Source organism: Pinus tabuliformis, chromosome Q, assembly GCF_031772625.1.
Source record: "Pinus tabuliformis cultivar Carrire ecotype Pingquan chromosome Q, CPIR1, whole genome shotgun sequence".
NCBI classification, from domain to species: Eukaryota; Viridiplantae; Streptophyta; class Pinopsida; order Pinales; family Pinaceae; genus Pinus; species Pinus tabuliformis.
Genome location: NC_142296.1, coordinates 1,143,562,352 through 1,143,589,231, shown reverse-complemented (window position 1 = coordinate 1,143,589,231; position 26,880 = coordinate 1,143,562,352). Strand labels below are relative to the sequence as shown.

General features: G+C 36.4%; 2 protein-coding genes across 2 annotated transcripts; both read left to right on the top strand.

Annotated features, from left to right (window-relative positions):
• Positions 1–22,532: 22,532 nt before the first annotated feature.
• On the top strand, positions 22,533–24,064 carry LOC149223619 (putative receptor protein kinase ZmPK1). Its single transcript, XM_089387953.1, has 2 exons — positions 22,533–22,894; positions 23,014–24,064. Exons 1-2 carry the CDS (start codon positions 22,533–22,535, stop codon positions 24,062–24,064), a joined length of 1,413 nt encoding a protein of 470 aa, XP_089244079.1.
• Positions 24,065–24,118: 54 nt separating this feature from the next.
• On the top strand, positions 24,119–24,880 carry LOC149223618 (G-type lectin S-receptor-like serine/threonine-protein kinase At2g19130). The gene has a single exon (XM_089387952.1). It carries the CDS (start codon positions 24,119–24,121, stop codon positions 24,878–24,880), a length of 762 nt encoding a protein of 253 aa, XP_089244078.1.
• The last annotated feature ends 2,000 nt before the right edge of the window (positions 24,881–26,880 follow it).

Genomic DNA, 26,880 nt, shown 5'->3' with positions numbered 1-26,880 from the left:
ATGGTTTATGAACAAATTTTGGTGGTTGCTTCTTTTCTTTTCTTAATAGTGGTGGGATAATGGGATCAACCGACAACTCTCCCTATGCGTTGGAAACCCATCTAAACTTTTTTTCACAAGATTTTACTAGCAGCTAGGGAGATCTATGGTCAAGTTTAGCGAAACTATATATATATATATATATTTATTAATTATTAACTTGATGGATTGAACTATTGTTATAATACGATGTAAAATTAATAGGCACAAATATGAATAAAGATAATGCAAAACACATGGGCATAGTTTGCCTTTCTAGCCATTAAATAGATTTTACAATGCATGAGAAAATTTTTAGAATTTTCTAGTAACACTATGATTCTAGAGATGTTTATAATTAACGAGCTTTAAATATATTAGTTATGTAAAAATGACTTGATTTAACATGCAATTGAGTGTTCCACTTTAAACAACATGCAACTAATTGCTCACCCTAGTTAACAGAGGAGATTACTATACTTTAATAGTTTACTTAATAGATCTTTTGGCCTTTTTTCTCGGAATCTGGTGATATTTATAATTAAATGAGTAGTTTAATTAATATATTTTTGTTTTATTTTTTGTTTTGTTTTGTTTTGTTTTTTGTTTTTTTGTTTTTGTTTTCGTTTTTGTTTTTTTCTTCGGAATATGGTGATACAATATTGATGTTGTGATTTCTTGATATTTAAAATATTCTTTTGAATTCATAAATGGATTGAGTGCCCTAAACAATTTCTAAGGCACTTAGACAAATTACACAAATAAACCTATAATAGTTAGATTACATTGTTTTTAAGCATCTCATGTCTAACTCTTTTACCTTTTGGCTCTTTTTGAGCTTGCATTCATGTCAATTTGGAATCACAAGTATCATAATTCCACCCAAAATTGTGGACATGACATTTTTTTTTTAATTAAATTGAAAAAAAAAAAAAACATAACTATATTTGATATAAATCTCAACCCTCTATGATTACTTTTTAAAATATTACGTGGAGTTTAAATCTAATGTACGAGCATCACCCCCACCCCAACCAAATTCGATCCTAGCAACTTCCACAAGGGCATTGTGGAAGCCATTGAGCAGGACATGAAATTCCTTTCATTTTTTTTATGTAATTGTAAATGTTTAGAAGCATCTCCAAGGCTATCATGGAAATATTCCTCACCAGGCAGTTGGGTTTTTTTAGTTGTGTCATGGGCTACCATCTTCAATGTAATATTAGGCCAGAAAGGGCTAGGAAAATTTTGAGTTAGCCCAAGGACCTTAGGCCTAAGAGGCCAAATCTGTAATCATTTTATTTCTTCTAATATATAACATGTGCACCTATTTGAATGCTTGTGAATTTTACCATATCCATGGTCTTTTTAGAATCAATAGGGGTTGTTATGTTTGCAGGTGGTCAGAATCTCTACTCAACAAGATTTCACCAAAGCAGAGTTAACTCAAGGACCCTTGTAGTCGATCCACGAGCTTCAACACAACAAGTGCACATCGAGACCCCAACTAGCCCGACCTCTTACTTGGGGCAGAGCCCAGTTGGATAGTCGAGTCCATCTATGGTCAAGATCTGCCATAAAGTATTGAAATCTCCAACCCCAACCAACACAATTTTCCCAAATTCTGACGTCAAGGGAAATGTTTTTGTGATATTTTGGCATAGTTGAAGTGTGGTTTGGGGATCTAATTATTGCACAAAAGATCGTGAGTTGTCGTTGCTGAAATTAAAGAATGCATGGGCCCATAAACCACATGCTCCCAGATTGGAGCCACTAGGGGTTGGAATAAGGAACCCCTGGAATCGACCATTAATCAAGTGGTATCAGAGTGCGAGAAGGAGGCACAAGAGAACAAGATAATATCTCAAGAGGTGAGGAAAGGAGAAATTGCAAAGAGAGAAAGGAAAGCTCGAAAGGTTCAAGGGGAGGCAAGCCCAGATGCCAAAAGTGTTAGCCAAAGGAGGAGAGTCGATGATGTCATGTCAGTGAAGGATGCATAATTGCAAATCACTCAAAGATACATGTGGAGATTGAATACCCCAATGGTGAAGATGGACGATATGCAACAGTAAACACACATGATCAGGAGATCATGGAAATTTTCAATTGTGAGAGTTTGATGTAGGAGCATCGACCCCACCCCAACCGAATTCAATTCCAACAACTTCCAGAACGGCGTCGTGGAATCCATTAAGGAGGACATGAAATTCATTGATTTTTTTAATGTAATTGTCAATGTTTAGAAGCCTCTTGAAGGCTATCGTGGCAAAATTCCTCCCTAGGAAGTTAGGATTTTACAAGCTATGTAATCATTTTCTTTCTTCTAATATATATCATGTGCGCCCATTTAAATGTTTGTGCATTTTATCGTGTCCATGATCATTTTAGAAGTCACAAAAGTTGTTGTGTTTGCATATGATCACAGTCCCTTCTCAGCAAGATTTCACCAAGGTTGGTCCTATGTGTGAATGCAGAGTTAAATTAGGGACCATTGTAGTCATCCTGCGAGTTTCAATATGACAAGTGCACATGAAGACCCCAACTAACCTAACCTCTTACTTGGGGTGAGGCCCAGTCAAGTGGTTGGACCCATCTCTAATCGAGATTCGCCACAAATGATTTAAAGCTCTGACCCCAACCAATGCAATTTGACCTTACCTTTGATGTCAAGGGAAATGTTTTTGTGAGATTTTGGTGCAGTCAAAGCATGGTTTGGGGATCCCATTATTATACAGAAGATCTTGAGTAATTTCTATTGAAATTAGAGAATGCATGGGCCCATAATCCATAGGCTCCTGGATTGGGTCCACCATGGGTTGGAATGAGGGACCCCTGAAATCTATCATTCATCAAAATCTCTACCATCCATAATTATGGATACTTAAATTAAAATTCTAGAAACCTATTATGAAATAAATGCTTGAAATATTAGAAATTGTAGCAAGAAAAAGGCTCAATTTTGACTTGTGCCTTAGTCAAATTGTGTAATTCGATTTTCCATATCTCCAAGATGAGTTGGATAGTAGTTAACTTGTGTTCCATGGCCTTGTCTACTAGTCTACTCAGTAAATTCAAGTTATAAGCTAGAAGTAAAGTTGTGCATCTAGTGATTGTTAAGAGTTAGCAATCTAGTTGAGATATTGTTAGTTGAACTCAGTTAACTGAGATCAAGTCATTAGTTGAGTCAGTTGATGGTCATTTGAATAGTAGAATTGTTGTTAACTCACTTATCTCTCAGTTAACTAGTCAATCAGCTAAAAATAGACATAATAATGCATGTAATTTGAATTTGCCTAGTTGAGGTGGAGAAAAAGTCATGTTTGTATTTATATTTGTATATTATTGAGTGTACAGTGCTTTTGCATAGGTGATCAATTCCCCTTGGATTTTCACAAGTAAATAGGGAATTTCCCTATTTTTTAGGAGCTTAATTCCTCTAGGATTTTGCAAGGAAATATGAGGTTAGATGAGGTTTGAATTGGCTAAGTGTTGGCTATAGCAGGTCAAGAGGTAGGAGACCAACATTGTACTGCAGGGTGTGCTTCAGAGTTGAAGTAAGACATTGTAATTATTTCTCTTTTCATTTGAATTAATGCAAAGCATCGGTGCGGTTTTCCGAGTTAAGTTCCCCTATAAATCATTGTGTTATTTTGGTTTTGATGGTTGCATTCTATTGCATGTGTTTCTAAATTGTGATTTCCATTCCACACAATAGTAGAAGAAGTTTGTAATCTCTTGTCTTCAATTCCAATATATCAATAGTAGTAAATTTCTATTAATTTTTACACAAAATTCTATTCCAAAATACACACATATTCATACATGTCATGTTATGTTATCTAAACATTTCAACTATGTCAAATTAGATAAAAATAAAAATAAAAATAAATAAAATAAAATAATAAATTTAATAATTATAATTATTAATTAAAACATTTTAATTGGATCAAATTACATAAATAAAATTAAAAGTAATATCATGTAATATCATGTAATATAAAAATTGGCTGTTTTGGGACTTACAACCCATGGTATTCTTAGCTCATGGTTTTTCCCATGGTATTCTGTTGGCATTATGACACAGGTTTGGCGCTATGGCACAGGTGTTGTCCTTGATGGCAAATCACTCAGATGGCACATCACAATTCAGGCTCACGGAATGAAAGAAAAAGAAGTATATGTAGGTTCCTCTTGACCAAGCCGTGTATACACATGAGCTAGAAAACCAAAAGGCGCGTATGTGTATACACACACTTTCACGCAAGGAAAAACCCATACATGTTGGAAAACTTGGTTTTGGTCCGTGGTATTTGGTCCCTGGTATTTTGACAAGTGGTATTGATCCAAGGTATCTTGATTGAAGTGTTGACCCCAGGTATTTGGTCCTAGGTATTGCTTCTAAGTGGTTTTGGACCATGGTATTGATTAAGGCCTAAGACTATAAAAGGAGAAAGAGATCATTAGGCAAAGGCACTCAAGCATTGAATATCTAATGAAGAGCAAGATCTAGACTACTGGTCATTGGGTTATGGTGCATAGCTGGATCTAAATCAAGGAGGAACCTGAGCGCTTGAAGAAGGATAAATTTCTATTGATGGCTCAAGATCTTTAGGCTTGAAGAGAAGTATCTTTGTGTGGTTTTGATATTTTATTGGTGCATCTGTAAATCTGATGATCTGGGTATAACTGATGTCTTAATAGTTGTAAAGGTTAAATCACCTTTTACAGATTTGTACGCAGGTTCAGTATAGAAAAGACGCGTATACATGTTGGTTCGGCATTTCAAAACAGCGTATACACAGGTCGGCTTTCAGATGACAGTGTATGAATGCATGTTCAACACATTGAAGTAGCGTACATCTCATAAAATATGTTTTAGCTACTTCGGTTTGCTGTTGCAGTGTTCTGGGTTTTGCATTGGGTTCTGGTTACTGTTACTATCTTCTGGTTACAGCTTTCAGAAAAGTGATTGTTTGATTCAGTTTGGCTTCACATGAACTTAGTTTGTATGTTTGGCTTCTGTGCATAAGGAAATCACAGGTTGCTCGTTTACGAGTACATAGGTGTGAGACAATAGTAGCATGCAAGTAGGCAGACTTAGGTCGCAATGTCAAAGTCAATGTTGTAGTTGTTAGATAATATTGTCTTGAATTGATATGTTTTTGTCTTAGTTGGCCATTGTCTTAAATGAGTTTCATTAGCCATTGTCTTAAATATAAAGTTTTGTCTTGAAATATTTTTGTCTTAAATATAAAGTTTTGTCTTAAATTTATTTCGTCTTAAACTATTTTTGTCTTAAAATAGTTTTGTCTCAAATTGTTTTTGCCTTCAATATAAAGATTTGTCATAAACTGTTTTTTCCTTAAATATAAAGTGTCCTAAAATATCTTTATTTCAAATTATTTTTGTCCTAAATATAAAGATTTGTCTTAAAATATTTTTCCCTTAAACTATTTTTGTCTTAAAATATTTTTGCCTCAAATTGTTTTTGTCTTAAATTTAAATTTTTGTCTTAAAATAATTTTGTCTTAAACTCTTTTGCATTAAAATAAAGTTTTATCTTAAAATATATTTGTCTCAAACTGTTTTTTGTCTTAAACCTAAAGTTTTGTATTAAATGTATTTGCCTCAAACTATTTTTGTCTTAAATTTTATATTTAAGACAATTCAATTAATATTAAATTTTAATGTAAAATAACTAAAATAAAAAGCGACTTTTTAAGACAAAATATTTCTTTTGTCTTAAAAAAATGTCTTAAAAGTGCCCTGAGTGTAGTAGTGGTTGGGTTTTTATTGTTATTTATTACTTGGTAATATGACTTGATTTAATATAAACTAAATAATCTCTTTATTATGGTGATGGGAAGGAATAACTTTTAAGAGATACAAATTCAAATTCAATTATTTTCAAATTTTAGTCGTGGGGTTATAAGATAAAGTTTGGTACTCTAAAATTTAATTTTTTATGGTTTAGCATTTTATAATTTATGTTTTTTAAATTTAATTTATGTATTTTTATAATAAGTTCAACTTTTTATAGTTTACGCTATATATCAATTTTAGTATATTATAATTTATGTTATATTAAAGAATTTATTTCTAAAAATGGCGATCTATCTCCGGAACTACTAAGGATTGAGAGGGATCAAATCTATTTTTACTTTGAAAGAGTTTTCCACTTCAAAACATTTGTTTTCTCTATCTGGAATTAAAATAGATCTAGATTAGTTATAAAAAAATTATTCACGAAAAGAAAATCAATTCATTTTTATAAAATTTAGTGTTATTTAAGTTATTCATTATATATCAAAATATTTGAGCTTGATTAGTTTTGGTGAATAATTTATTTCCCAACAAAATGAATCCAAATCTCCTAGATATATTGAAATAACTTCCCTCGCATGCCACATGTGTGATTATGGGCCATTGATTTTGGTCATAGACGATTGAAATAATGTATACCATAAGATGAAAAGTAAGTATCAATTAGTTACAATTCAGTCGTCGGTTACAATTCGTTCCCAATAACCTCATCCATTGTTTGAAAAGCTAGCAAGGCATACGTGTATTGTTTCTTTACATGTACCGTGTTGATAGAAAAAAAAAAGGGTGATGTACTTGTTTGGTCCCCACACAATGTAAAGACTGTTCATTGAAGTTTGTAAATCGGTTTGCAGAATTTGCGCATAAGAGAAATCAGAACTTGTTAACAAAAGCGACCTACAAAAAGCGTGTGGGCCCTACCAGCCACAAGTCATTGTTTCGAAAACCATAAGAGGAGGAAGGTCGAAGGAGAACCATGGATTTGACACGTAACCTACTAGATTTAATTCGTGTCAAAGCTTCTCTCACCCTAATAATGTTTTCCATTTGTTTTCCATAATGCTAGTGAATCCAGGTTTACATTGCGTGTGGCCCCTACCCACCGCAAGTCAATGTTTCGAAAACTATAAGAGGAGGAAGGTCCAAGGAGAACCATGGATTTGATAGGTAACCTACTACATTTAATTATTGCCAAAGCTTCTCTCGCCCTAATAATAATGTGGGATTCATTGCACGGTTTCGAGACATTTGTTTTCCATAATGCCGGTGAATCCAGGGCTGCATTTCTGAAAGTTCAATGAAATCAAATCAAATCAAAAGAAAAAGGTAGGTCTTTTCCAGCAAAAGAAAAAGAAAGTTGGGTGGCCTGTTACGATCGGTGGCAAAGTCGTATTCAATGAAATCAAATCAAAAGAAAAGACTTACTTTTTTTCCTTTTGATTTGATTTCATTGAATACGGGTGGTGGCCTGTTAAGAGGCAATTCCTATTTCCAACCCCATTGAAACATAAATGCAGCCTGACATGCAAGGGATATAGCAGTGCTCTTGTATTTATGTTTCAATGGGGTTGACTTTGGCATTTTAGCAACAAAGCAACTGCTATATCCCTTGCATGTCAGGCTGCATTTATGTTTCAATGGGGTTGGAAATAGGAATTGCCCATGTTACGATCGGTGGCAAAGCCGTATTCAATGAAATCAAATCAAAAGAAAAGACTTATTTTTTTCTTTTGATTTGATTTCATTGAATACGGCTTTGCCACCGATCGTAACAGGCCACCCAACTTTCTTTTTCTTTTGCTGGAAAAGACCTACCTTTTTCTTTTGATTTGATTTGATTTCATTGACCACTGTTTTGCCACCTGTGTCTGGAGTGACGATTGCGTGAAGCTGCTCCAATGCGATTTCATTTTGTCTGGCTGGATTTCCGCACATGACTGATGAAACGTAAAAACCCGCAACCGCTACCCTCGTTTATGGTGGTGCCTGTACCTATGGTGCTTCTTAAGCCTGCTATGCTTTGACATAGATCCTTGTTCCTCTTCTGCTAATTTCCAAATTCACCTGCTTATTCTATGTCATACAATTTTTTATTTTCAATTTCCGTCCTATATCAATTTCTGAGGTGGAACCCAGGTAAAGATTTGATATGTGAGCCAGACTTATTCGTTGTTATTGTCTATAAAACTTTGATACCGTGATTATAATTAACTAGGTTTTCGTTGTAAGCTGACATGGATATTTCTTTAGTCTAAGCGTTAACTTAAAAAAAAAAAACATAAATTCCATAATACTATTTATCAAAATTTAATATAATGTTTTTTATATTTCTAAATGAAAATTCATTATTTTTTTCTAGGTTAGTTACGTTGATACTATGTTAGTTATGTTGATATTAATTTTATTTTTTAATTTAAATATATATAATTTTTTTATTATGTACATATTTATTTCCATTCTGTTAAAAGGATAAATTTAATAATATTTTTTAATCAAAATTTAATACTATGTAAATTTTATGGTATTTTATAATGTAAAGTTTATAATACTTTTTAATAATTATTTAATTTTTTATATATATATGAAGTTGAATCTGGAGGATAATAATAATTTCCTCCAACTACTCAAAATAACCTTAATCAACAACAACAAAATCTTACATAAAACTTTATATAATATAATAAAGTAAATCATTTTAAACAACATATTATAAAAAGTAATCTTATTTTGTACTAAGGATTAACCCTAATCATCAACAACAAAAACCTTATAAAAAACTCTATATGATATAATAAAATAAATCATTTTATAAAAGATATCGTGGAAAAGAATCTAAAATAGAATCAAATTGATCTCTTAGTTGTTTTGCCTTAGCATGGAACTTCACTTTAGATGACTTGATTTCATCCTTAAGATCATTAAGTTTAGCATTAGAATGCAGCTTATCAACCATGTTAGTCTAGATCTTATAGTCAATCATTGGATTCACTTAGTACATTGTAATGCAAAAAAAAATATTGAGATCAATTATTTAGAAACAATAAAATAGGGTTTCTAGTTAGATGATTTTAGCTATTTTTAGGTTTTGTATTTTTAAGAAAGCTCAACTTTGACAAATGAATTTGCAAGTGATTTTAGTAGAACTTAGAATAATTGAATTCAACAAATTACATATAAGGTGGAAAATTTCCGATCAAATTGTTATGCACATGGAAAATCACACATTAATCGCTTATGACCCAGAACCATTTCCAATAGAATTTATCAGGGTGGCTTTGATTCAATTAGCCAGAGGTAGGCATTATCACACTCATAACCATTGCATGCATATTTGAGATCGACACTTAACAACACCAAAGAAATGCATTTCAAGCATTAAAGGTAGTAAATGGTAGGTTAATTGTCAAATTGTTATGCAGATGAAAAATCACACATTAATCACTTATGGAACAAAACCATTTCTAGTCAACTTTCGTGCCAAAAGAAATAAGTTGGCTTTGATGTGATTGGCCAAAGGTAGTTATTATAGCATTTGGACCCTCACAAAGAATCAACCATAACTTCTCTATTTTTTGTGAGGATTGATAGTATCCTTGAAGAGGAGGAAGAATTACTCTCTCTAACTAAACAAATTTTAACCTCTCTATTTTTTGTGAGGATTGATAGTATCCTTGAAGAGGAGTAAGAATTACTCTCTCTAAGTGAACAACTTTTAACTGAGTTAATGAAGACAAGGTTGATATGCCTTGGAGTGTAACACACTTATAATTGTGATTGAAAATTATTAGAACCTTTAATTTATGCATTGATTTCATAAATGGTGGAAGAAAGTATTCACTTGCAGAAAAGTTTAAGGTAAGATCCTTGGCATTTGGAAAGTTCATATGACACCAATCCTTCTCCTCCATTGGACCTTGACATACAATAATGCAAAAATCAGCACATTTAGAAACAAATTATGTTAAGGTTGAATGTAACAGACTATCGGCTTTTGATCAAGTGAGTGCACTTAGCAACCTTTTTCCACTTTTTCCGAATAAAGTCTTCTTTTTGAGGCATTAAAAGCCTTTTGCGTTTATTCTTAGCAACCTTTTTCCACTTTTTCCGAATAAAGTCTTCTTTCTGAGGCCTTAAAAGCCTTTTGCGTGTATTCTTAGTAACCTTTTCCCACTTTTTCCGAATAAAGTTTTCTTTGTGAGGCATCAATATTCTTACACCTTTTTCCACTTTTTCCGAATAAAGTCTTTTTTTCTAAGGCATTAAAAGTCTTTTGCATTTATTTATAGGCCCATGCCTAGTCAAATACATAGCCAATCTCCCAAAATATCATGTCGAATAAATGAAAGCTTTTAATTACTAGCATAAAACTTCACCATGACACTTCTCAATAGAGAATTACATTTTTATTATATTATTATTCAAATAATTATATTATTTTAAAATTAAATAATTACAAATAAAATTTAATAAAATTAATTTACAAGGGCCAAGTTATATGATATTTCACATTTTAAAATAAATTTAATAAAATCTTATTATTTTGAATAATTATAATGAATTTTTTTTAATATTATTAACATATTTTATTGAATTTATAAATAAAAATAATTTTGGAAAAATAAATTAATATTAATGATTTCATATAAATTTGTTAATTAAAAAAAATTGAAAAAAAATTATGTTTATGATTTCATATGTATTAGGTGAGAAAGTTTTATCTTCCAATATTACTTAATACCATAATCATTTCAATATCTAATATGAAAATGATTTAATTTGGTTCTTCAAAATCTATCTAATATTTTTTATTGGAACTTGAAAGAGCATCTTTGAAGATTAAGAGACAATCTATACTCAGGGTATTGAATATGTGAATTTGACATAATGTAAGTGATTTAGCTTTATCTTCTAGCTTTGAATGACATTTTTTACTTTCCAATAACTTTTTATATGTCATGATTTTTCTCAAATTATACTTTACTGCATTTTTTTTAACCCTTGCTAATTATATTTAACATGATATTAAAATAAATACTCTGCCCATATTTATCACAATTTAGAATTTAGTGATATAGAGCGTGTTGCCCCATCATTTGGAATTAGCCCATACATATTTGGTATAGATGGTGCTCATAATTTGGGAATTAGTAATTTTGAATGGTGGGTTTTGTCTCCTCGGTAGTGATGGAATGGAATTTAGTCAATGCATGTTTGGTTTTCTTTGTTAATTTGGAATGGAATTTAGTCAATGCATGTTTGGTTTTTTTTTTTAATTTGGAATGGAATTTAGTCAATACATGTTTAGTTTTCCTTTTTAATTTGGAATGGAATTTAGTCAATGCATGTTTGGTTTTTTTTTTTTAATTTGGAATGGAATTTAGTCAATGCATGTTTGGTTTTCTTTTTTAATTTGGAATGGAATTTAGTCAATGCATGTTTGGTATCCCACGTGTCATGAAGGGTGGGTTTTCTTGTAATAGTTTAATTGGATTGTTTTGTGAGAAAATTTAGTAGGAATTTTTCTAAATTCAAATTATAGTTGTGAAATTTCAATATTTTCTTAATTAAAAAAAATTGTTTAATTTGATTCAAAATTTAATATAAATTTAAATTCTTTATTTTTCTAAAAATTTATTAACAATTTTTAAGATGCGGAACTACTTATATATTTAAAACAAAAAAAATATATATTTAAACCAAAAAAAATATAAATTCAAATCATAAAATTATGTGTATAAGACGAAGCCATCCAAAACCCAACTGAGAGGATAACACTCAATTGTCAACACTAAACCGCTTTCATTGTTAAAAATAGACGACTTCTCTCCGTATATTATTTTGAAACTTTCAAACCCAATCTTTCTTCAACACTAAGCCTTCTTCAACGCTAAGCCACCTTCATTGTTAAAATAGACCACTTATCTCTATATATTATTTCACATTCCTACTACTTGTTTCTTAGGACGTTTGTCTGCAACTTGACATGGGACACCATTACTCTGTTACTCCTGGGTGGGGATGGACAAAGAGGATGGCTGGATTTGATTAATGTCTCTGGCAGCAATGGAAGCAGAGCTGCGGTTCCATTGGTGCTTCTTCTCTGCTCAGCTAACTTGCTTGATGTTTCTATTCACCTGCACCCATGCTTCTGGAATTTACATTTCCAACCATCAGTGCAACATTAAAAAATATGTGCTGAAGTGTAACATCCCTCGTGAAAAGTTAATGTTAGTAAATAGTAAAAGTAATTATGAACAAAGACTTTATTTGAAAAAGTATATATAACTCTGTTATTAATTTTATGTTAATTAAAAAACAATTGTGTTAGTATTATTTGAACTGAGTCTATGATTAATCATGGTTAGTAACTGTGGAAGCAGTTACAATGGAACCCTAACTACCTTCAGGAGGTAGTTGAGGCCCCAGAGGAAAGGGGGAAAGATTTGCCAAGTCTGGTTAGGATCAGATGGCAGAGAGAAAAGAAAAAGATCATGCTATGTCTGGTTAGGATCAGATGGCATATAGGGAAAGGAATTTTCCTGTGTACGCTATGTCTGGTTAGGACCAGATAGCGATTACTAGCGAGACCAGTGTAATTGCAGTCGGAAGGGTCTGCAAGTGCTTGGGGGTGGAAGGTCGTGAAGGAATCTTCCTACGGACGGGTGGATTGACAAGCATTACAAATAGGTTTGGCAGATAAGCATGTATGGCTTACTACTTATACATCTGTTAAAATGTTCCTGTACTGTACTGTACTGAGAAAAGTGAAATAAGTTGACAGTTATCTGCCTATTCTCCTTAAACAGTATTATGAAAACAAATATTGCATTCTGTGTAAATTATAGAAACAGAATCGAGTGTAGAATCAGAACTGAATATACAATCTGAAGGAAGAACACTAAAGTCTGTATGAAAGACAACGACAGAACCTAAGTTTGCATGGTTCCTTAAAGAAATAATAGAAAACACGATAAAGGGTTTATAATAACCTCGGTAGCAGTATAAATGGCCTATCAAGAAATGGTATAGCAAGAACCCTCATTTATATGTAAAAGCAAGAAAATATACAGGCATTTAGAAAAGCAAGAAATGTACAGGCGCTCTCTGCTGTAATGAATGGTAGTAAAACCCTGATACTCTATATATATTCATGAGTGAATCTAGAGAGCCTCGCGGCCAAGTAAATTAAAAAGAATAAACTGTGCTATTGTTATAGCCAATGGAGCAAAACATTAAATTCCAGTATTGTAATACCTTAATCCCGGTCAACCGAACCACAAGAATTTCAGAGATTATTAAAGGAAGTATGACTACGGTATAACCTTTCAGATATATATTTATATAATTGTATTGCATGACAGAGAAAAACAATATTCATCCACTGTTAATAAAATGGGATTATAAGCGTGAACGTCGAGGCAGGGGCATGGTAACTGTAGTTACATGCAACCTCGGCCGGTCTTAAAAGCAAATCTCCGCTTTGGTGAACCCCCTCGAGCCGAGCCGCAGCTTACGCTTAGCTGGTCGAGGCACCAAGCCGGAATAACACAGTAAACAGATTCATCATTAACGTTGGAAGAAAACCATAACAGTATTCTCTGCACATAAATGTATATATATATTTCAACATTGAAACCATCAATAATTCATATTCGAAAGGGCAATCAACCAGAGAGATACATTCTGAACAAAACTGAACCTACAGAAATATCGGTGCGCCTGTATCATGTTTCTACCATTGTCAAACAGAAAAGTCGAAACCCTTATGGTTCGGAGTCACTAACTTATTATTAAAATAGTGGCTGCGTTCAAAAGAACCAGCATATAGCTATGTAACAGTATAACAGACTAATAAATTATGGGTACAACAAACTGAGACTATTATGCCTCTTAGCAGAGGAGTTCCGAGCTTGTACAGAGGAGAAATGAACAAATCCGGCATCCCTGCCAAGGGAATAATAGTTTAGCCAAACCCTGATAACTCACAGGTGAATAGACACAAGTGTTCGAATCCTTACCCGGTGTTGGGTTAACCGGCGAAAAGGGAGATCTCTCGTCCCTGAGGGGATGACGATGAACCATCTGCATATAGCCATAGCCGGAGTATTAGACAAAACCCTGGCGCAATAATAGAAGTCTGTAACCCAATCAAATGGAAAACGATAATACCTGTAGTAACAAAGCCTTGCAGAACCAGCAACTTCAACGATGAAGGGAGGTCGAACCCTGAACCGAAGGCTGCATGCCTATGATCCTTGGAAGATCTGAAGAAGACGCGGAACAGCGCTGAGAGTTTGCAGTGCTGTTGCTGCACAGCAGTGTATTGAAATGGAAAATAACTAGAGCCGAAACATGAAAACCGACATATAAATAACTCCAAGCCCCTTTACCGTTTCGTGGCACAACCGGAGCCGTGGATCTGCAGCAAGCTCGTAAACACCGTTCGATAGCCGGTGGACTTCGAGAAATGTTTGGCGCGGAAATGGCAAGCCCAAGGTGTCAGGCCGTAGGCGCTTGGAGCACCGGGCGCACATGGCAGCTTGCCATCTAGCCGTCGAACCATCCAAATGGACGACATCAGTTAAGCCAGGTGGATCGATGCCAGGGCCGGACATGCTATCGCAGTTTTCAGATATCTCGGGATATGGATAACCCGGTTACCATAAATAAACCATTAAATCGCCAGTGCCAACTGTGAATCGTATTACCAACTCAGCATATGTACATATAGTGTTAAACAATGGAATGTTTATGCCGTGAACCTTATGTGTGGTAGGGTCGATCGTTATTCATATATATGCTAATGCGCAAACAAAATTTCGATGTATTAATATATGTTATTGTCATGAGTTAAAACATAGGTTATGGTTGAAAGTGTGAATTTACAGAAGTAATGATTAACGTAGAATGTGATGGTAAATGCAAATGTATAAGGTAATATTGTTTTTAAAAAAATTTTACTTGTTTGTTCTGTATGGGAACGTGACAATTTGGTATCAGAGCCCAAGGTTTACAACTCTGTGACCTTTGGGAAAATTTCAAAATTACAGTAACATAAATATAAATAGTATCATGATAAAAGCTCAGAATACGCTAAAGATAAATTATATCTGTTTAATGAGTTATTCTTAAGCAGGTAGTAGCAGAATGAGGAGAGCAAATAGTGCTCCTTATGGAAATCTGGAACCACCTGATAACATGGGACAACCTCAGGGAAATCCTGAGCTTTGGGTACAATTGGGAGCAGCAGGCCGCAATACTGATTCAACGCTAATGAGGACAGTTCAGGAGCTAAAGGATGAAATGGCCCGGCTGCGTGCGGATAACGCAAGATTAAATGTAGAACAGGAGAGGATTCTGAAAAGCTTATCCGATAAGCAACATCAACAGCAGTCACATCCGAGGCCCGAACAGCCACGGGTAACAGATGAACAGAGCTATCATACTGAACAAGAAGAAGCAGAGGACAGAGCAGAGACGCGAGGAGAGAAGTCTGTCAATGCTTCTGAATATCAAACCTCAAAAAGACCCCGGATGGAACTACAAGGGGAATTTCGGAAGATTAAACCACCTCATTTCGATGGGGAATCAGAAGAAGCTGCAGAGGCATGGCTAATTAATATGAATAAGTATTTTCAAGTGTATGAATATGATCATCATCTTAAGGCAAGGCTGGCTATATTCCAGCTGCAGGCCAAAGCCACGCTATGGTGGGAGGAGGTCAAGATGGTGCGGGGAGTAAGTGAACAAGAGGTGACCTGGGAAATGTTTCAAAGATATTTCAAGGAGAAGTATCTGACAGAACGCTTTTATGATGAAAAAGCGCGAGAATTTCATGATCTGCGGCTTGGACAGCAGACCATTGACGAGTTCGTAACTAAATTCACATCCCTGCTTCGTTACGTGCCATATATTCGTGAGGAGAAGGCTAAGGTACAAAGGTTTGTTAGTAGTCTACCTCTGGCAATGCGAGAAAGAATAGAGTTCAATAATCCAAAGACGATGGATGAAGCAATTCGGAAGGCAAGACTGTGTTATCAGCAAAACAAATCAAAAGGAGAAAATTCCGGGAAGCGTTGGACAGATAAGCGGGGCAGCAAAATGCCTATGGGAAGTAAGGGAGCACGCAACAGTTTTCAAAAAGGATTCTCGAAAGGAGCCAATACTAGAAATCCAATTAAAAATCAGAACAGATTCAAGCCCCCTGCAGAATCCAAATATAGTGAACAACAAGTTAGACTGGACAATGAAGGCTCAGCTCGGCCACCTGTTCAGTGTTGGGGTTGTGGCGGACCCCATTATATTAAAAATTGCCCTCATCGGAAGGACAGTGATCAGCTGTCCCAGATTTATGAAGCTTCAACAGTAGGAGATGTGGCTCGATCTATGCCCAGAATAAATGCAGCACTGGAGGATCGACAAGCTGATTACCAGCCAACGATGATAGAGTTTGAAGGTAAGATCTTTGATCGAACTGTTTCTATTTTAGTAGATCCAGGAGCTACTTTAAGCTATGTAAGTCCCAAAGTTGTGGAAAGCTGTGGTTTGCAGACCACTAAATTTAAAAGCCCTTGGCTAGTACAGCTGGCCACTGGGGCCAAAAGACGAGTACTAACCAAAGTCAGCAACTGTCCATTAAGGTTAGCTGGCCAAACAATAACAACTGAATTAAATGTACTTCCTCTTGGTTCCTATGATGTGCTGATAGGAATGGATTGGTTGGAACGGCGATGGTCTGTAATTAATTGTAAAACGAAAACAGTTTCTTACTGAGATGAACTGGGTGTGGGAAAAGAGATTCAAGGCATCCAGAAACCAGTACAGATCCAGCCAATCACGGCCTCACAACTGGTTAAATGTATCCGGAAGAAATGCCAGATTTATGCAGTACAAGTGGGGTATGCAGATTCTGTGGAGAAGGGTGCCACTGTTGAAAATATACCGGTAGTGCAAGAGTTTGCAGATGTATTTCCTGAAGAAATTCCAGGGCTGCCGCCCAAAAGGGATTTAGACTTCACCATTGAGCTGATACCCGGAGCAGCCCCAGTGTCCCGGGCACCCTATCGGATGAGTGTGCCAGAGTTAACTGAGTTAAAAATGCAACTGCAAGAACTGCTGGAAAAGAAGTATATCCGTCCCAGTGTCTCTCCTTGGGGAGCCCCTGTGCTGTTTGTAAGGAAAAAGGATGGAACTCTGCGTATGTGCATAGATTATAGACAGCTGAACAAGCTGACAGTTAAAAACAAATACCCCCTACCCCGCATTGATGAGCTGTTTGATCAGGTAAAAGGGGCGACAATCTTCTCCAAGATCGATTTAAGATCGGGTTACCATCAAATCAGAATCAAAGATGAGGACATAGCCAAGACAGCTTTTCGTACTCGTTACGGACACTACGAGTTTGTGGTACTGCCTTTTGGATTAACTAATGCACCTGCAACATTCATGTGTTTGATGAATAGTGTATTTCATCAATACCTAGACAAATTTGTATTGATCTTCATTGATGATATACTTATATACTCCCGGAATATCAAGGAGCATGAGGAACATTTGAGGATAGTGTTACAGACATTACGGGAGCATCAGTTATATGGAAAATTCAGCAAATGTGATTTTTATAAAGAACAGATCCAGTATTTGGGCCACATTATTACGAAGGAAGGTATAGCTGTAGACCCCGAAAAGATTAAAACTATAATGGAATGGCCTACACCCAAGGATGTAGCAGATATTCGATCTTTCATGGGGCTGGCTGGATATTACCGGCGGTTTGTAGAAGGTTTTTCTAGAGTTGCCTACCCTATTACCTCCTTGCAAAAGAAGGGAAAAGTGTTTAAATGGACAACAGACTGTCAACGGAGTTTCGAACAGCTCAAACATTTACTTACCACAGCACCTGTGTTGTGTGTGGCAGATCCCGAAAAGGAGTATGTAGTTTGTACAGATGCCAGTAAGGAGGGCGTGGGTGGAGTGCTAATGCAGGAAGGTAAAGTGATTGCCTATGAATCCAGAAAGTTAAAAGAACATGAGCAGAAGTATTCTGCCTATGATCTGGAATTAACCGCTGTGATCCATGCTTTGAAGATGTGGCGCCATTATTTAGTAGGGAGGAAATTTTTGTTAATGACGGATCACCACAGCTTGACTAGTTACTTTAGTCAACCCACTTTAAACGCAAGACAAGCAAGATGGGTGGACTTTTTGGGAAATTTTGATTTCGAAATTAAACACCTAAAGGGAAAGGAGAACAGAGTAGCTGATGCACTGAGCCGAAAAGTGCATTGCATTTATGAGATCGGTATTAGTCAAGGATGGTCCACCCTTGACAAAGAGATTGAGGAGGCTGCGGCGCAAGATCAGATTTATTTGCGAAAGAAGCATTTGGTACAGAATTCAGATACCTGTTCAATACAACAAGGTTACACCTTGAATGCAGCCGGAATTTTGTGTTATCAGAAGAAGATTTATATACCCAATCAGAGCAGTATTAAAGAAAAGATTCTGGATGAAAATCACAGAAGTCCTTATGCAGGACATCCTGGTTACCAGAAATTAATCACCTCGCTAAGGAAGGAGTATTACTGGCCAGGCATGAAGAAGGATGTTATAGAATACCTGGCGCGCTGTTTGGAGTGTCAACAGGTGAAGGCTGAACATCAGCACCCTGCAGGATTACTACAGCCAATACCCATACCAGAATGGAAATGGGAGACCATAACCATGGACTTTATTACCGGGTTGCCGAAATCCAAAAAGAACAATGATTCTATAATGGTTGTAGTGGATAAACTCAGCAAGTCAGCACACTTCATACCAGTTCAATCCACTTATCGTGCAGCTCAAATCGCAAACATTTTCATGCAAAATATATTTAAACTTCATGGGCTGCCGAAAGTAATAATATCTGACCGTGACGTTAAGTTTACCTCAGTTTTTTGGAGGACCTTATTTGAAGGTCTAGGAACTCAATTGAACTTCAGCACCGCATATCATCCGCAAACTGACGGACAGACTGAGCGAGTGAATCAAGTAGTGGAGGACATGCTGAGGTCTTATGTGATGCAGCAACCTACGCGATGGGAGGAGTATTTACACCTAGTGGAATTCGCCTATAACAATGGCTATCACTCATCCTTGAAGATGAGCCCATTCGAAGTACTTTATGGCCGGAAATGCCGCACACCCTCCAGTTGGGGTGGACCGGAGGACAAATTCTTGCTGGGTCCTGAGATGTTGGAAGAAATGGAAGTTATGGTAAAAAAAGTTCGAGCTAATCTAAAGATGGCACAAGACAGGCAGAAGAATTTTGTAGATCGGAAGAGGACATTTAAAGAGTACCAAGTGGGTGAACATGTGTACATCAGAATTCGAGCTAGAAAGAGTACCCTCCAATGGAATGCTTGTGCCAAATTGGCACCGCGTTTTTGTGGACCATTCCAAATTCTGGCGCGAGTAGGGCCGTAGCTTATCAGCTCGCCCTACCCAGCCATATTCGGGTTCATAATGTTTTCCATGTATCAGTTTTAAAGAGATATGTGTATGACCCTAGGCATATAATAAGTTGGTAGGACATTCAGGTAAGGAAGACTGTTATATAATGTAAACTGAAATAGAATACTAGTAAGCAGCTAATCTGATTGTCATGTGTTTCAGGTGGAACCGGAAGGAGAGTTCCTGGTCGAACCAGTGAACATATTAGATCGGAGAAGAGTCGAGCTGCGGAAAAAGGTCATCAGCCAGGTTAAAGTGCAGTGGCAGCACTTTGGACCTGAAGAGGCCACCTGGGAGGATGAACAAATGATGAGGGATACTTATCCCAGACTATTTTTGGATGAACAGCAACATCGGGACGATGTAGACTTTCAGGAGGGGGAGATGTAACATCCCTCGTGAAAAGTTAATGTTAGTAAATAGTAAAAGTAATTATGAACAAAGACTTTATTTGAAAAAGTATATATAACTCTGTTATTAATTTTATGTTAATTAAAAAACAATTGTGTTAGTATTATTTGAACTGAGTCTATGATTAATCATGGTTAGTAACTGTGGAAGCAGTTACAATGGAACCCTAACTACCTTCAGGAGGTAGTTGAGGCCCCAGAGGAAAGGGGGAAAGATTTGCCAAGTCTGGTTAGGATCAGATGGCAGAGAGAAAAGAAAAAGATCATGCTATGTCTGGTTAGGATCAGATGGCATAGAGGGAAAGGAATTTTCCTGTGTACGCTATGTCTGGTTAGGACCAGATAGCGATTACTGGCGAGACCAGTGTAATTGCAGTCGGAAGGGTCTGCAAGTGCTTGGGGGTGGAAGGTCGTGAAGGAATCTTCCTACGGACGGGTGGATTGACAAGCATTACAAATAGGTTTGGCAGATAAGCAGGTATGGCTTACTACTTATACATCTGTTAAAATGTTTCCTGTACTGTACTGTACTGAGAAAAGTGAAATAAGTTGACAGTTATCTGCCTATTCTCCTTAAACAGTATTATGAAAACAAATATTGCATTCTGTGTGAATTATAGAAACAGAATCGAGTGTAGAATCGGAACTGAATATACAATCTGAAGGAAGAACACTAAAGTCTGCATGAAAGACAACGACAGAACCTAAGTTTGCATGGTTCCTTAAAGAAATAATAGAAAACATGATAAAGGGTTTATAATAACCTCGGTAGCAGTATAAATGGCCTATCAAGAAATGGTATAGCAGGAACCCTCATTTATATGTAAAAGCAAGAAAATATACAGGCATTTAGAAAAGCAAGAAATGTACAGGCGCTCTCTGCTGTAATGAATGGTAGTAAAACCCTGATACTCTATATATATTCATGGGTGAATCTAGAGAGCCTCGCGGCCAAGTAAATTAAAAAGAATAAACTGTGCTATTGTTATAGCCAATGGAGCAAAACATTAAATTCCAGTATTGTAATACCTTAATCCCGGTCAACCGAACCACAAGAATTTCAGAGATTATTAAAGGAAGTATGACTACGGTATAACCTTTCAGATATATATTTATATAATTGTCTCGCATGACAGAGAAAAACAATATACATCCACTGTTAACAAAATGAGACAATAAGTGTGAACGACGAGGCAGGGGCATGGTAACTATGGTTACATGCAACCTCGGCCTGTCTTAACAAGCAACCCTCCGCTTTGGTGAACCCCCTCGGACCGAGCCGCAGCTTACGCTTAACTGGCCGAGGCACCAAGCCGGAATAACACAGTAAACAGATTCATCATTAACATTGGAAGAAAACCATAACAGTATTCTCTGTACGTAAATGTATATATATATTCCAACATTGAAACTGACAATAAGCCATAATCGAGGCGGCAATCAACCAGAGAGATACATTATGAACAATACTGAACCTACAGAATTATCCGTGTGCCTGTATCATATTTCTATCATTGTCAAACAGAAAATCGAAACCCTTACGGTCGGAGTCATAACTTAATAGTAAATAACGGCTGCGTTCAAAGAGAACCAGCATATAGCTATGTAACAGTACAACAGACTAATGAAACGTGGTTACAAACAACTGAGACTATTATGCCTCTTAGCAGAGGAGTTCCGCATAAGCAGGGACCCTGAGCTTGTACAGAGGGAAATGAAAAATCCGGCATCCCTGCCAAGGGAATAATAGTTTAGACAACCCTGATAAATCACATGTAAATAGACACAAGTGCTCGAATCCTTACCCGGTGTTGGGTTAACCGGCAAAAAGGGAGATCTCTCGTCCCTGAGGGGATGACGATGAACCATCTGCATATAGCCATAGCCGGAGTATTAGACAAAACCCTAGCGCAATAATAGAAGTTTGTAACCCAATCAAATGGAAAACGGTAATACCTGTAGTAACAAAGCCTTGCAGAACCAGCAACTTCAACGATGAAGGGAGGTCGAACCCTGAACCAAAGGCTGCATGCCTATGATCCTTGGAAGATCTAAAGAAGACGCGGAACAACGCTGAGAGTTTGCAGTGCTGTTGCTGCACAGCAGTGTATTGAAATGGAAAATAACTAGAGCCGAAACATGAAAACCGACATATAAATAACTCCAACCCCCTTTACCGTTTCGTTGCACAACTGGAGCCGTGGATCTGCAGCAAGCTCATAAACACCGTTCGATAGCCGGTGGACTTCGAGAAATGTTTGGCGCAGAAATGGCAAGCCCAAGGTGTCAGGCCGTAGGCGCTTGGAGCACCGGGCGCACATGGCAGCTTGCCATCTAGCCGTCGAACCATCCAAATGGACGACATCAGTTAAGCCAGGTGGATCGATGCCAGGGCCGGACATGCTATCACAGTTTTCAGATATCTCGGGATATGGATAACTCGGTTACCATAAATAAACCATTAAATCGCCAGTGCCAACTATGAATCGTATTACCAACTTAGCATATGTACATATAGTGTTAAACAATGGAATGTTTATGCCGTGAACCTTATGTGTGGTAGGGTCGATCGTTATTCATATATATGCTAATGCGCAAACAGAATTTCGATGTATTAATATATGTTATTGTCATGAGTTAAAACATAGGTTATGGTTGAAAGTGTGAATTTACAGAAGTAATGATTAACGTAGAATGTGATGGTAAATGCAAATGTATAAGGTAATATTGTTTTTAAAATTTTTTTACTTGTTTGTTCTGTATGGGAACGTGATATGGGAACGTGACATGAAGCGCCGTTCTTCACTCAGTCCCCAACAGAATACAACTTGCTTGGTTTCTCCCGATGAAATGTTTTCTGCTGGATTTTACATGGTGGGTGACAATGCTTATGTTTTTGCCATCTGGTATACTCAAACACTCGACCGAACGGTTGCCTGGGTGGCAAACAGAGATCAGCCCGTAAACGGAAGAGATTCCCGTCTTCTTCTGAGAAAAGATGGAAACCTCCTTCTGTCGGATGCAGACGGATCAGTTGTGTGGAGTACGAACACCGACAGTAACTCCAATGTAAAGGAGGCTTCCCTTTTAGAAACGGGAAATCTGGTATTACGTGGCTTTTCGTTATATCATGTGTGGAAAAGCTTCCAGTATCCAACTGATACTCTTCTTCCACTCCAGCCCCTCAGGAATAATATGAATTTATATCCAGATTGGGAAGGGGCACATTTAAACCAGGCTACTATCGTCTCTACTTTGATATCTACAGCATTCTTCCACTCATTTACGACGATGGATCAGGATTGAAGGACAACTACGGGCCTTCTGGCAGGAAAAACACATTATATGTCCAAGCTATGTTCAATGCCTCTGGTAATTTCAGGTCAAACGACGGGTTTAACATTGCGGCATCAGATTATGGAGAAGGCCCCAAGAGAAGATTAACTCTGGACATTGATGGAAACCTGAGGCTATACAGTTTGGTGGAAGAGAAAGGTGCATGGACCATTGTTTGGATGGCGGTCCCTAATCAATGTAAAGTTTATGGCTTCTGTGGAATGTACGGTCTGTGTATATACACTCCAAAGCCCAGTTGTACATGTCCCCCTGGGTTTCACATGAAAGATTCCACCAGTTGGTTCCAAGGTTGCCAGCGGAATCAAGAACTGAATGGGCATAGCGCGTCCAGTACAAAGCTTCTTCATCTTCCACATACAAATTATCCTAACTTCGATCTATCTAGCCTTGTTGAGTATACGCTGGAAGAGTGTAAATTTGTGTGCATGAATGACAGCCGTTGTGAAGGCTTTGTCTACAGAATGGACGACACCGGATTGTGTTTTCCTAAGTATTTACTGATCAGTGGATACCGATCTCCAGGTGAGGCGGCCCACATGTCCATCAAAGTTTCCAGCAATGATTCTACTGTTTCTAATATTACCAGTGCGTCTCAGCCTTTGCCATTAAACTGTTCACCTTCCAGGGACGAAGACAAAAAACATAAGACAAGAAGCCCTAATGTCAAATCTGCACTAAGATATTTTGCTATTGCATTTGGTGTTGCAGAGCTGTTTTGTGTAGTACTTGGTTGGTGGTATATGTCCAGAACATATAGAGATCTTGGCTATGAACGTTTAGCCTACTCAGACATCCCCGGGGGATTCAAGAACTTCAGCTTTGCAGAATTGAAGAAAGCGACAGATAACTTCAAGATAAGACTAGGAGAAGGAGGCTTTGGGACGGTGTACAAAGGCGTTCTGACTGATGGTGAGGTGGTAGCAGTGAAGCGACTGGAAGGAGTATCCCAGGGTCATGATTAGTTCTGGGCAGAAGTGAGTGTGATTGGGAGAGTCCATCACATGAACTTAGTTCGTATGTTTGGCTTCTGTGCGGAAGGAAATCACAGGTTGCTCGTTTACGAGTACATTGAAAATGGGTCTCTAGACAAGTATCTGACTGCAGAAAGCCAAGGTGTTGGCAACAACAGAGTTTTGGGTTGGAAAGAAAGATTTGGGATTGCGGTGGGCACATCCAAGGGGTTAGCCTACCTTCACGAAGAATGTTTGGAATGGATTCTGCACTGTGACATCAAGCCCCAAAACATACTTCTGGACATGAATTTTTGTCCCAAGGTTGCGGACTTTGGCTTGGCGCAGCTGGTAGATAGGGATCACTCATTCGCCTTCTCCACCATTAGAGGCACGCGGGGTTACTTAGCACCGGAGTGGACAATGAATCTGCCAATCACGTCCAAGGTGGATGTTTATAGCTTTGGGATTGTTTTGTTAGAGATAGTGACTGGAAGAAGCTCGTTATCCAGTTCAACAGGACATCTGGTTCAGTGGGTCTCTGCAATCATGAGGGAAGGGAGGGCGATTGAGGAAGTGTTGGATCTGAAGTTGCATGGAGATTTTAATTTGGCAGAGGTGAAGAGAATCCTGAAAACAGCATTGCTCTGCATCGAGCAAGACAAGGATGTTAGACCTTCCATGAGTCAGGCCTTCGAAATGCTTTCTCAACCTGATTCCTTTACATCATCAGATTCTATTTTGCCGAACGATTCAGCCAAATCATTTCCAATTGTCTCTTCCTCTTCGTTCGCAGTTGAGAGTCAGCAACATGCGGCAGAATCATAACGGGTATAATGTTAGGGTTAGGATTTACTATTTGTAAGAGTTTGTATGTTGGGTAGAAGTAAGCTATGGGGTTAGGGTTTAATATTGGGAAGCGTTGGTATGTTAGGTACAAGTAAGATAAAGATCTGAGGTTAGGGCTAAGTATTCCCAAGAGTTTGTAGGCCAGGGATATGTAAGATTTTTTCCAGATATTTAAATTTTAAGATATATTTTTATTTTTACTATTCATATATAATATTACATATATTATTATTATATTATATTTTTTCCATCAAACTATCTATATGATATTATTGTTGTTGATGAATTAATTTTATCTATAATAATAAGCTTAATGACTGGGTGTGTGCAGTATTGAATATGTGCTTAACATGTCAGGAAAAATATTGTATCACAAGCTAAGCCTGTTGTTAAATATAAACTTAGAGACTGCAGCGTATGCAATATTGAATATGTGGCAATAAAATAAACGCGTTCATCATGCTCTGTAAGTTGGAGATGAACCAGAAGTTCCCATGACCGCTTTATTAGTTTACAACATGCATGGTTTAGTTTCCAATGGCAGCAGAGTCAAACAAGTTAACGATATATGGGACTTTCTTACCAAAATTCTTTGAGTGACTCCGTGGTAATGCTTTATAAGGCCGACCTAAAGGATAATGGAATTGTTTACACGGGGATCTTTAATTTTGATAAGAGATTCATCACCTTTGTCATTTTCATTTTTAAATAATAATTAATATTTAATATATTATTAATATTATTTTAAATTCATTAATGAATAGTAAATAATATATACAAGTTGTTTTTTAAAATAAATTATTGTAAATATTTATTTAAAATTATTGAATGGTTTATTTGGTAAAAGGATGTGAATTTTTTTATTGAGAAGTTCAATTATGATGATTTATGTTGAAATTTTTTTATGTTTGTAGATCTGTGAATCAAATTTTATTTTATTTTATTTTTTTAGTTGTAAGTGATTTTACTTTTATTAGCATTGGTATTATCTTTTCTATGTTATTATAATTTATGAATCAGTTGGTTTGTACATAAAGTTATATAGAGCTTTTATTTGGTACCAGAGAATGTTTTTTTTTGGGAGGATAATCATGTCAAATTCTTGTTAAAATTGGAGTGTAGACATCATTTCTAACCAAAATTGTATTGACACTCTAACTTAATCAAATAATGTTGCACATATAAATACACAATTCTTGTTTCAAGATGGACAAACTATCTTGGACACATAATCTATCGATTGAAGGAATATCTCAACTACACACTAATTTAACAAGCTAGCTAGTTGGAGAATAGATCTCTTAAACCAATTAGATCTTACACTCTTAGAAAATATGAACAAACTCTCTACATAGAGATGAACTCTACCTAATAATAACCAATAATCCTAACAATCAAATAAGATCACACACGTAAAACAAGTAGGAGGTACATACTCCAACAATCCTAACCCCTTGCTCATTCTAGAATTTAATGGAAGTGATTATTAGTAACGGTGCATCATGACGATGACATTTAAAAAAAAAACATATTTATAGGAGATTGTAGAAATAGGTTATGAGGAGCCAACTGATTGGAACACTTTTATAACCAATGATAGAGTGACTAAGGTGGAGGTAAAAAAAAAAAAATGTTGAAGATTTATTTCACATTCATGTAGTTCTAGATAAGAGCTTATTTCTAAGAATTGCAAGTGCAGAGACAACTTAGGGTGCTCACTCTACAAGAAGCTTACCAGGGCAGTGATCAAGACAAAGTTATCAAACTATGGCCAGTAAAACTAGAGTTTGAGAATCTAAATATGCAAGAATTTTAAAATATGATGACTATTGTGTGTGAGTAAAAGATGTATTCAATAAAATGGCTACTTTTGGAGAAAATGTAAACAAAGAGATTGTGATTTAAAAGGTGTTGAGGTCTCTAACACTAAGGTGGAACCACATTGCCAATATGATGACTATTGTGTGTGAGTAAAAGAT

Excerpts from the sequence above, each read along its gene's own strand:
- LOC149223619 (XM_089387953.1), top strand. The coding sequence starts at position 22,533 with ATGAAGCGCCGTTCTTCACTCAGTCCCCAACAGAATACAACTTGCTTG. Across the intron at positions 22,895-23,013 it reads CATGTGTGGAAAAGCTTCCA|CATTCTTCCACTCATTTACG; the intron begins GTATCCAACTGA and ends TGATATCTACAG.
- LOC149223618 (XM_089387952.1), top strand. The coding sequence starts at position 24,119 with ATGTTTGGCTTCTGTGCGGAAGGAAATCACAGGTTGCTCGTTTACGAG.